General features: G+C 26.4%; 1 protein-coding gene across 2 annotated transcripts in view; it reads right to left on the reverse strand.

The window, feature by feature from the left end:
* Window positions 1–13506, reverse strand: part of LOC111628280 (zinc finger protein 79-like) — a 367779-nt gene that overhangs the window by 328509 nt on the left and 25764 nt on the right. For both annotated transcript variants that reach the window (XM_023372029.1, XM_023372028.1), the window contains exons 3-4: window positions 8977–9181; window positions 4949–5140 (exon numbers count right to left, since the gene is read on the reverse strand). In XM_023372029.1, coding sequence (XP_023227797.1) covers window positions 4949–5140; window positions 8977–9181 — 397 coding nt within the window. The remainder of the gene's footprint in view (window positions 1–4948; window positions 5141–8976; window positions 9182–13506) is intronic.

Here is a 13506-nt window from a genome sequence, read left to right on the forward strand (position 1 = left end):
TATTATTTTACCTAGAAAACAATTACTGTTGCACATTCATTTTATATTGCAAAAATAAAATTTACTTAAAATCAAACACACAAAAATCGTTTCACAAACAAAATTGTTCAACGTAAATGAAATAAATTAAAATTTATTTTTTCTATGTGATATTTCACTTTGTTCTCAAATTTATAAAATCATTACACAACGAAATTTTTGTGATGAGTGCAATAAAATGAAAAAACACTAAATAATAAACTACTTACACATTTATTGTTGATAATTCTATCAGTATTAATGTTCAAGATTAGAAAGTCCCTTTAAAAATGTAATAAAAATAATATTGTGATTCCATTCTATCAAAATAAATTTCATATCTAAAATAAAATAATAGCAGTGATTTCAAATGGAGATTTTACAAAATATTTTGTGAACTGTTAAATAGCAATGAAGTAATTTATCTAAATCAACAGATGTCTACAACAGATTCAAATTAAGGCAAAGTTAAATTTCCTCTGAACATAAACTAAGTCTAATTTCAAAAAGTTTCAAGTATCCTTCATTTTAAATGATTTGTTTCCATAAACTAGTATTTTGGAAACAAAAATAAAATATTTAGATTATGAAATATACAAAAGTATTTTTTATTAGATTAAGTTCTGATGCTTGATTCCAGTTACAAGATAAAATTTAATGATTTCCCCTAAGAAAATAAAATTTTAAAACTAATATAACTCAAACAACTTTCAGAAAGAGAATATTTAGTTTCAACTCTGCTAAGAAACTTACTGAATTGTTTTGACAGTTTTTTTTAATAATTATCAAGCCAATTAACAATATTTAATACTACATGTTGACATCTAGTAAACAATAAATGTCACAGGTTTCATTCTGTTCACTAACTTCTGATAATAGCAAATTATCATATTTATGACAAATAAGCATTTCCTATCAAATAATACAACACAATACAGTATTTAGTAAAGTCAACATTAAACAGAATTTTCTGGAAACTGGTGAACAAAATATATACTTGAAAATTTAAATATTTAAAATAATTATTTCTTAAAATTTCAACTTTTCATTAGTATCATAAAATATTTTACCATCTAAGATATTCAAAACAAACATTTTGTCCTTATACATAATAATGTAGGTAAAATCATGCATCTCTCTCATTGCTCTCAATTTTGAAGATCTTCCTGTTTTTGAGAAACAATTTTGAAGATTCAAATTTGAGATTGAATAATCAATGAAGAATACTGGTATTCCATAAAGAACAACAACAAAGCCAATATTATGCTCTACTGTAAACTTTTAAAATTAATTTTAGATAATAAACTATAATTTTTTTCTATGTTCAAAAAACATATCAGAAAATCAAGCATCAGAAGATTCTCAATAAAAACAAACTGCACTTTCCATAATGCTCTAATAATTTACTTATTTATTTAAAAACTCGAGAAATTTTCATAAATATCAATTGTTAATAAATTATTTCATTGATGTATATTTGCTGAAATTAACTAAATCATCATCATTAGTGACAGTACAAATTATATAATTACATTTAATTATAAAATTAAACTCACTTCTCTTAACTTTTCAATTTTGATGGAATTTCTTTAATGGAGGGTTTAAAGTATCACATTTCAAAAAATGCAATAAAATTTTCTGATTAGTTCAATATTTTTTTTGCTAGTCATACTTACCAGATAAAAAGCAATTATATATATAAAATATATACATATTTTTAAAAAACATGTATATATTTATAAATATATTTTTAAAATATGTTATACTTAAGTAAAACAATTTTATTAAAATGTATTTACCTTTTTTCTTCTCATTCATCTATAAAATTAAATACTGATTCACCAAACAAATAGAATATTTGTTACATAAAGGTGAGACATACAATAAGAATACAAAATTTAATCAGTAGATCAAATTATTAAATAACTTTAAATGCATAAGGACAAAAATTATTAGACTAATGATATTCATTCAATTAATGTTTTATTTGGTTCATTTTAACAGTTTACCTTGAGTTTTATTTCCTGTCTAAAAATGAACATTTTCAAATATTTTGTTAAGGATTAAATAATCTTAAATTAAAACCTATTCATGAAACTTACCATTTGGGAAACACTTTTAATCTAATTGTTTGTTTCAAATACTTATTTAAAAAATTCTAAAGTATACTTAACAAAATTTTATTTAAAAAAAACTCAATCTCTATAATAGAATTGATTTATTCTTATTGTTTTAAACACTTATAATTTTACCAAACTAAACTTACCTAAGAGCCAAACCAAATAACTGATTAAATATTTAAACAAGCACAGGTCATTCACACACATGTATCTAAAGATCATGTTTCACTTACTTTCAAAACCGAGGGGATTATGTCATTAGTTGTGAATATATTATAATTAATGAAATATATTAAGTATAATATGAAAATATATCTCTACAAATCTTATAATAAAACTTTAATTGAAAAAAAAAATAAACTTAAAAGACTTTTAACTTACCATTTAATTTTCTTCAAATAATATATTATTACTGTTGCAACAAATTCTTCATTTATTGGAAAACACATCACTGATCTCACACACTGCTAAATCACTAGTAAAATATACACTTCACATATCTTTCAGATGACTTGCTCGTAAACACTACACTGATTTTTTTATCAATTTCAATTGTTATAAAACACTAGGATTATCACTTTTTCCTCTATCTCTCTTTCTCTCTCTCACTCTCTCTCTATAAATCTATATCTCTCTCTATTCGATGTTTTATATTTAATAAAAGGCAAAACTCCAAATAAATTTAACCACAACTTAAAAATAAAAAATTTTTTATTCGTATACTTTTCATACAAATTCAAAATATACAAGATAAAATTGTATAACATATTTTTACATAATTAGAACTTAAGCAGCATAGCAATATAACACTACTTTTCAATTGCATACATAGTATACCAAGATTAATGTAAACTCAAGCTATATATAACACTTTTTTGGAAAATTAAATAAACAGATTATATACTTACCTTTCAAAACCTTTTATTATTCTTATTAAACATTTATTGAAATTAAAACTTTTTACCTTGCAGTTAACTTAAAATTATAGTTATACATATTTATATGAAATTAAAAAATAATTAGTTTATTATAACAGAAATGTTACTCACCTAATTTTATTCATGTATTCTTCACAATTTCTGAAGTCCAATTATTTTGACAGTAGAATCAGAATCAACTCAATGCACACTAATTCACTTGCGATATCACAATAACAACACTACTAACATACTTTGTATTTATTTCTAGATATTATACAGTATATATATTTATCAATATGTGAATGTATGTTCACAAGAAATAATTCATCACACAGAATAAATAAATATTTATTTTCCATTTGCAATACAAAATATAGTACAACTCTACAAAACATCTACATAAAATTGTAGAGCAGGCAGCAGCCTCCCATTAAAGAAATAGTAAATATGTTATCTGTTGTAATATTCTAGAATGCAGCATTGTTGCTTATAATTATCAAATGTCACCCTTATTCATATAGCTATTTTATGTGACCACAACACTAGCAATAATATTCATAAAAATCTAAGACATATTTCACTAAATAAGTTTGATACAGAAATGCCCACTAATTTAATTAAAACTAACAGTGATCATTTATTTAATGGTTTTATCAAACAAGTCACTTACCTGAGTTCAGCACAGTGTTTGGTGAGGAAAATGGAACAAACTACACTTATCCTTATATTACATAACAGTATCATTAATAAAAGTAACTGATAAACTTTCTACTAAATAAAGCAAATTATTTTTATAACAAAATAAAAGTAAACTTTTTAAATACAACTGACTACTACAAAAATATAGAAGTTTTACTGCATTCAATATTACTTTAATTAATATTTGTCAACTGGATTAATTCAAGCATCTAAACAATCTTGCTAATCATACAAAATTATTTTATTTCACTTTTTTAATTCTTTCATTATTTATATAAAAAATGGTAAATTTATTCAAAACAGTTATTTTTGAATTTTTGATTCTTTTCTTGTGTTCATTTCAAATTCTGTTTTCAAAAAATGATTGAATTACAAAATCATAATAATTTGCCTTCATGACCCTTTTAATATTCCTTCTTAGAATCTGTTTTTCTTGGCCTGATTCTCAAGGTTCATTTTTAACTTATATACTGACTATATTCTAGAACCTTAAAGACATTTATGTTGCTTATTGAGATATTTTTTCAACTATTTTCAATGTCAAATTTCTGATATGGATTATTCAATCATATAAAAAGATTTGAATTTTACACCATTTCCCTCCAAACACTGTACAGTATATAGAGGGTAATTTCAAATATATAAATTCAAAATAAATTACATCAATATATACAGATACATAATTCCAGCTCTTTCCCAAAGTACTCATATGTATGTGTACATTGGAAAAATTTTGAAATTAAAAATTGTGAAACCAAACATGGAGAAGATCCAGGGAGTAGCTAAAAACTTTAAACTACTGTTTAACTAAGTATAACCAATATCTCATTTTCACTTAAAATGTTTCATTTGTTAATTTAAATTAATTATATATATGCATATTGTGTATATGTATATATATATAAATATATTTAAAACTTTACATTTAGAATATTAAAAGTTTTATTATTTGAATGAGTATTGATTATTGTCATTTTAAAAAAGTAAATAGTAATACCTTCATACAATTACTTAAAATATTAGAATATTAAAATGTTTATTAATTACAAATAACAATTTAATTACTTAATACATTCATAAACAATGAAACAAGAAAAAATATGAAATTCCTATAATTTGGATCAAAAAAATGCCTCTCTTCCCCATTTTCAGTAACACTTGTATGTCAATTTAAATAAATGTTGTGCCTACCTTGTGGTTGCTGTTGTTGAGGTGGTTGTGATGGCTGTTTATCTAACTGATAGCTACTTGGACCAGGTATTGCAGGCACTCCTGAAGTATCCATGTACATCATCATAGAATTACTACTATCTTGATGCGATGGACCAGCCACAGGAGATATTGGTGGTTCTTCAAATGACACCAAGGCACCAGGCTTGATATCTAAGAAATCAAAACTTCAGATGTAAATATTTTAAAATTCTAACACAAAATTTAATCTAATCCATTGTAAAACTGCTTTATAATGGATTAATTCTGATATTGTGTATTACTTATTTATGAAAAGGTATATCAAATATTGCCAAATTTTTAGTTACAATTCTTATTAATATTATTAAATACTAGTAGCAGGCAATGCTGTCTTCTTGTTATAAATTATTAACTTTATTTCTTAATTATAAATTTTATAAACAATGTGCAAGAATCAAAAACAAGAAATAGTTTTGCCTTGCCAATTATCCCAATATCCATCACTGCTCTGATCCTTATTTCTAAACATTTGCATTCTTTATATTACAACCTAGGTAATTCACTCTCACACAGACTGATATATTTTATGTCCATGATCCTTTCATGTAATCAATTCACATCACTTATTTGCCATGGTTTGTACACACAAATATATATACAACAGCAATGATAGTAACCTTTAATATCATTTTTCACACCCATCAAAAGTATAATAAAATTGTTTATATATATTTGTGTTTATAAAAATAAGAGACATTATAATAATCTATGGAGAAGATGGAAAAGTTGAATAATTTAGTTGTCTACATTTAATAGTGTAAAGATAATTTTTTTAATTTTCAACAACCTTTCAACTCTATAAATATACACATAAGCCAGTAATCCAGTATGAGTGACAATTTATTACTAAAACTAAAGTCTATGAAAATTTGTAAAGTCCTATCTCAAATGTTTATGTTTATTTTACATTATTTTTATATTATTTGTACTTATTATATATACAGTGGTACCTCAGGATACGAAATTAATCCGTTCCGAAACTGAGATCGTATCATGAAAATGTCGTAAAGTGAATCATTTTTTCCCCATACGATTACACGTAAAACCAAATAATTCGTTCTAACACGAAAAACACACTCAAATTTAAGCTAAGTAGTACATTTAAAAAAATAACTATAGTAAGGAAAACACTGAAAAATGCATTTTGTAGTTGTAAATGTATAAATAACCATAATTGAATAATAATTGATTTAAAAAATGCGGTTTTATTTGCACTTTACCTTTGAGGATAGACGACGGTGGAGGTGTAAACTGGTGGAGGAAGAGAGGGAGAAGGGAAATGATACTAAAACTTAACTTACATAACATAATGTAACAATAACTTAAAAATAACTTAACACTAATTTTTTAATCTTTTCTGTTTCATATATTTTTTTAATTCTTATTCAATGCTTTTTGCTTTCTTTCCTTCACTTCCACCGGATAGAGGTCGCTTGGTAAAATATCTATCCAGAGGTTTGGCTTTGCCTACTTTTTAAAATGTTTCTAAAATGACTTAGGCAAATGTCATTACTCCGAGCAGCAATACGGCCAGTGTGAACCTTTTTGGGATGTTTCTTTTCAATAAAATCAGTCACTTTCTGATAATACCTCAAGATTTCCTTTATCAAGTGAGATCCTTCCACGACGAAGCAAACACGCGGACTGAGACTGATGAACAGAAATGAATAAAAAATGGCGCTGCGAACTAATGTAACGTCGTATGGTGAGTTTTTGTTCGTATCGTGGAGCAAATATATGTTTGAATTTCAGGTACCACTGTATATTACTCTGTTGTTTGTTTTTATGTAAATTTTTTATTGTAATTACCATTTTTGCACATGCAACATTCTACATTATATTTATGAGTTCCAATATAATTAAATTTTGTGTTTTTAGATCTGTTCTATTTGCAATACTAAAAACTGAAGTTGGTCACTACAGACAATAAAAAAACATGTTCATTTTAATAATAAATTGTTACTTTCATACTGGATTACTGGTTTTTTATGCATGTTTATATTAATCCCATCCAGTTTTTGCTGTCACTTTTAATCCAGGTCTATAATTATTCCAATCATGTTCTAATTTATTTATACTCCCATTAAGTATGCTTCTTCTAGCTATTCAAACTAGACATTCACAGTTGTATCAGCTCATTGGTGGAACTAAATTTTACCCTTCCAAGAAATCATCTTAGGAAAGAAAAATCTGATGGTGACAAATCAAGTAAGAGAGATGTTCTAGTGTATCAAAGGTTTTCTTAAAATTTTTGGATGTCAGCAGCACTAGATTATGGTAATAGCTAACTTTAATTTACTCATGTCTTGTATAATAATTTCCACTTAAATGTTCTTCCTTTTGCTAAATAATCTATTACAAGATAGCTTTTTGCCTCCCAAAAAATGGATGCCATAATCTTTCCTGCCAAAAAGTTTGGCAGGAAAGATTTTGCTTACTAAATTGCAGATTCTTCATATTATGTCCACAGTTTCACTATTATTTGTATTATGGTGTACTATACTGAATACAAGTTTATCAGTTCTCAAAGCAAAACAAAAAGTTAATTTTTTTGAAACAGTAACAATAATTCTAAGGCATCCAATATATCATCTGTTTTTGTTCATAAGCAAGCATGGAATCCATCTTGTAGATGAGTTGAGTATTTCCAATTCTTTATATAAAATGTAAAGATACCTGTGAGAAGCCCAAAGATGAAATGCTTCTGCTATTTCTGAAGCCTACAATTGCCAAGCTTCTAAATCTGTCTTAAACTTTGTTGACCATTTCTGGTACTGGTTTTTAATTTAAACAAACAAAAATAACAATAACTTCCAAGCTTATTCTTTCCCATTTTCATATGTACTGTAGAATGAGAACGATTCATCCAATGTACCATGCATATCAAACTTCTGTAAAAGCACATTTCTTTTTTCATGAAGAATTTTATCACTGCACAATATTTAATATTTTCCAATTTTTTTTCCCAATAGTTGCTAATGGCTATTCAAACTGCCATCATATAAAAACAATCCAATTCAAAAATAAATTGTCAGTTGCAACATAAACAGTCAAATTAATATGCATTATTTGCCTGCCCTTTATTAAAATCTCAACTTTTCAACTCATCCCCATATATTGACATTATCCTCAACTAAAGTCTGAAATGTTTGACTTTAACTATGAACAAAATCAAATCATATATTTAGTAGTATTTTACACATACAATAAATAAGACTAAAACATATTCCTATGGAAACAAAGGTAAACAGAAAATCTTTTATCGAATTAAGTTACAATCTTTCCTAAACAAAATTTTAAACTAGAATAATAAGGCAAATATAGTAACCACGCATTAACTTTAGATTGGAAATATTAGAATTTTTGAAAAGTTTATTACACTATTCTGTTTTTCTTTAAAATTATCAAATATCAGTTATAATTTTTCCTAGATTCATAAACACAGTACTCATCACTAATAACTATAATTATATGAATAATTAAATATAAGTTATTTAAATTTTGGAAACTATGTTATGAAAATTAAATTTTATTAATTCCATCACATTCAACAATATAAGCCAAACAATATTTCTAGTAGATTAAGAGTCCAAATTACAAACTGGAACTAGAAAGTGTTCATTAATGCATGTTTGAAAATGGAACAAATATGGCTATAACAGTTCAAAATCAAGATTTAAACAACATTTCATATATTATGTGCCACAGAAAAAATATATATAAAATTCAAATTCTCAAATAGGAAGTGTACAGTTCAAAAGCATTTATTCTAGATCACTAGACAATAATTTTGTGATCTATTGAATTTTTCTGCTTTAAATACTGTTTTATTATATTGGTATTTACTTCCAATACTGAATCAATTAGACAATTTAAGTATCAAATGTTTAAATATTTAATTTTGTTCCTATTTACATTCTTGAAATAACTAAGCATATGTAAACATTAAATTATTAATGAAGCAGTACCTTGATTATTATCTTGAGAAACACAACTTGAAGTGGAAGGTTCAGAAGGCATGGAACATGGTACCAAAGCTTGGCTATCACAGGGGCCTGGGCCTGTGTGTAGCGGTTGGGTATCCGCTAACCCAACTGTTGTTGGAATGGCTAACTGAGTGGACGCTGGAGGTAATGTTGGACCTTGAGAAGGACCATCTGTGAATACTGGCACCTGAAAAAATAAGAAACTTCTAATTAAAAAGAACTGTAATTATAATATAAAATTTTTAAATAGGCATAAGCTAAATAATGTAGCTATAATTCAAATTATTATTACTATTATTATTAATATATCATTTCATTTACCCTAAAAAAATACACTTCAAACACTACTTTTGGTAGACAGCTTCTTAAGCATACAAACATTTTCACCTTCTTACTTGGCCTACTTCAAGTGTGAGAACGAGCTCAATTGAACTCAAAATATTAAATAAATGTCACCCAATGAGAGCCAGTTCAGTTGCTACACATTTAACAAAAATTTTTTCAAAAGCTGGCAACTAACATCATTTGATTCAGGTCCATCTTATTCAAAAATATCATTCAGATTCAAATCATAAAAAACCATTTCAAATTTAACCCAGAACTTTTGTTATTTAAAATGTTTTTGTATGTTTTGAATTTGAATTGAATTTTCAATTTGTTAAACCTGTACTAAATGGTATTGATCATTGTCTTTTTAAAAAAATTTTCAATATATATGGAAACAACTGTCTCTGACAGAATGAAATTTATTCAATTTTTTGAATTCAATCGAACTTTTCTTATACCTGAAGAGGGCCACTAAAGAGGCAAGAAACATTTGTAAGCTGAAGAAGCTACCACTGGAAGTAGTGTTTAAAGTGTTTTTAGATTATTATTTACAGTTCCAGCTTTTGCAGGTTCAAAAATTTTTTTATTAATAATACAAAAAATACCATTTCATTTAAAATTCATTTCGAGTGTGCATGAACAAAACACACAAATACTTTCAACAAATTGTGTAAAAGCAAGCACCATCTTCATAAAATAAAAACAAAAATTATTTTTTTACTTTTTTCTAAAGGCCAAATTTATTTATTAAAACAAAAAATATTTCAAATCTACATAAATTTCAGCTTTTACTCTGTGCAAAAGTGAAATATCAGTTAAGCCAACAAAATCAAATATAATGTTTAAAATTGCAAAAAAATATACAATGTATATAAGAAATGATAAAACAAAAAGATTGAATTTTCAAGGTAAAAAACATAACTGCATCATTTGGAGAACTTGAATATTCAAACTAAAAAACATTCAAGTCTGAATTGGATTTGAATAATCTGCAATCTAAGATGTTTTGGAGGAATTTAATATCCTATTCATTTTTACCAATATCGTGTATTATAGCTATGCGAGTTATGCAAGTTTTCATGTTTTACAGTTACAACTAGAATAGTTTCCTGATAGCATAGTAAATTTGTACTTTTAAAACAAAATTTCATAGGGTACAGTAAAAAATATGAACTTTGTCATCTGTACAATACAATACACTTCAGACTCTTAGGAAAAGGTATGTTATTAAAAATATTAACTATATATGCAATGTAAGTCATGATATCACAAACTTGTTTAATACTTTCTACTAATGCGAGATAATGGCAAGATCCACCAAACTTAGGGTTACTACTATTACAGGATCAACCTAAAGTTTCCAGGGTCATTGTCTCTTCATATGTCTGCATCATAAGCAGGTCACTGATTGGCTACACATTTGTTTATGTCTGAAGAGACCACTACTACTCTCCAAATGTCATTCTAAACTTTTTCTCTCAAAGAGTCTCTCATTTCCCAGGGCGGAGTGGATAGTCATCTTTCAACCGGTCTTTCATCTGTAACCTCAATTTAATTACATCCAATATGGACAACTGGAATACTTGCCTTATACAATTAGAGAACATTCTATATCTCAGGAAAGAATATTTCAAGATAAAAGATAATGCTTCTGATTTATTAAGTAGCTATTTGGGTATGCCACTAACTGCAAATTTTTTTGGTTATTCTACATCAATTACTGAACCATTAAATATGCTGTTAATCATATCTGTTACTTCCAAACATATGTCTCTTAAGTATTCTTCAAAATATTACCATCCAATTTCTCCTTACTTAAGTACACACCTTTCTGACTTAAGTTATTTAAATTTCTATTTGTTAAGAGACGTTACCCAAAACATTAGAATGTGTAGAAACATAATTATATGAGATGTGTTTTTGTTTTATGTGCTTCATGCTTTCCTTATCACATGGATCTATAATTTTGCATTTGTGATCTGTACTTAAAAAATTTTACAATCTCATTGGTTAAAATTCTGTACTATGTTGCACACACAGATAACCTGAACACGTATAATTAACTTAACAGAATCATAACCTCAAAAAAAAAAACAAGATTGTTACAAACAACCAGAATCACCTATGTCTCTGGGATGCAAGTTTCAAAAATGTAACTTCAAAACTGATCAGTATAATCATGTTATTTCACAGGGAGACTTCTGTGGTGATGGATTTTATTTGAAAAATAATAGTTACGAAAATTCCTGCTAGGACAGTAAATGGCACGTGACACCATAACAATTCAAACTGACTCAAAACTTATGATGCACACAATATGCTGTGTGGTTATGCAACAGCAAACTTGATATGCTGACCTCCAAAACTCTGAATGCTATTGTTGAATGAGTGATTGAAAATTTCAGTATGTTGTCAACAATGCTCGCCAATAGATCAACCATGATGTTGCATAGCCATACAGTATACATTGTGTATTATAAATTTTAGACATTTGAGTTGTTCATTACGGTAGCAACAGTGCCGCTGTTACTGCTGCATTTTTATAATTTTTTTTTTTAAATAAAATTCCATTGCCACAGAAATCTGTATGCGAAATATAATTCAGAATGAGAAGAATGACATTATATCTCTCTGAAATATGAATTTTAATTATTAACATCCTGTATGTAAGTTACACAAATGAAAGATCACAATTGTAATATACATAGCAATCAAAAGCTAAACTTTTGTTGACATCATATGTAACTACAAGAATCCTAAATTTTAGAATAATATATATAATCTTTAAAGTTACCTTTTTAAATACAAATCAACAAATCATTCCTTCTCTACCAGATCAGTTTCTAGTATTTTAATTAAGAGTTGTTTACTTTTTATCATGGGTTACATGTAATAACTGGATTCATATGCAAATGCATGTTATTCTTTAAATGCTGTCATGTTTAACCTCAATATAAACTCAATTTGGGTCCATGTGCATCAAATTATGATAATGCATATTTTATATAGGTTTAAAAAAATACACACAGCATATGCATTTATAAGTTTTCTGCATACTTTGCACATTTGACCATTTTCAAAACTAAATAAGTGCTTTATAAAATCTGATTGCATTATTTCAAGTCAAGTACAATTTTTTTGTTTATGTTCTTAGAGATCAGTGGAAAAAAGTTGTAATTGACATAGTCCAGTGCAGTATAAATTGCAAAACTGCACTTTAACAAAGTCCATTTCTGCTCTATATGCAGGAAATCTTTTTCTATATACAGTTTACATGAGAAATATCAGTGTCATCCAGTTAAATGAGCATGCAAAATAATGTTTTATTTCAACCATCTCACTTGCATTCTTTTAAAATCCTATAAACAAAATGTGTTTCACATGCTATGTAGTCTCTCATTTTTGAAAATCTCAAAATCCTTAAATTAATTGGATTATAATTATTGTAGTATTGTGTGTATTTACCTGATAATGTTAAAAATTTTAATCTTTCAAACAAAATCTTCTTAGTTTTAATACAATCAGAACCTGCCTAACTTTAATAGTGTTTTTGATATCAATTCAATAAGCAACATTAGTATTAACTTCAATGCTTAAGCCTATATTTACTGTAGTTAATACATAATAAGAGTTTAGTCATTTCTCACCATTTATATAGAGCTATAAGCAAAAATATACACATCTACTTCTGACCAGTGTATGTATATGTATGTATGTATGTATGTATGTATGTATGTATGTATGTATGTATGTGTATATATATATATATATATANAGCAGTGTTGAAATAATGAAAAAAACTTATATCTTAAAAATAAAAAGTTACTTTAATATTTCAACATCTGCTAGATGTAGTGAGAAATTTGTTAAATTGGCTACACCTTGGTTACACTGACTGCTGTCTAATCACACCTAATATAATCATGTCTCCAATGGCGTCTCTATTACTCGTATGGTATTGTCACCTTATATAACAAACGAACTGGATAAATATAATAATAATAAAACACACCTTTAATAATCCAGCTAATAAAATTAATAATATAATAACGTTTTCAACCGTTTCTTAACGATCTTCTTCAGTTACCATAACATAGAATAAAATCAAACACAAAAAGAACGTAAATATGAAATTAAAATATAAATAACAGAAAAGTAGATAAAATAAATGAAAAATAAAAATTA

The sequence above is a fragment of the Centruroides sculpturatus genome, unplaced genomic scaffold (assembly GCF_000671375.1).
Source record: "Centruroides sculpturatus isolate CEXI.00-Female unplaced genomic scaffold, Cexi_2.0 scaffold544, whole genome shotgun sequence".
In the NCBI taxonomy this organism is placed as follows: Eukaryota; Metazoa; Arthropoda; class Arachnida; order Scorpiones; family Buthidae; genus Centruroides; species Centruroides sculpturatus.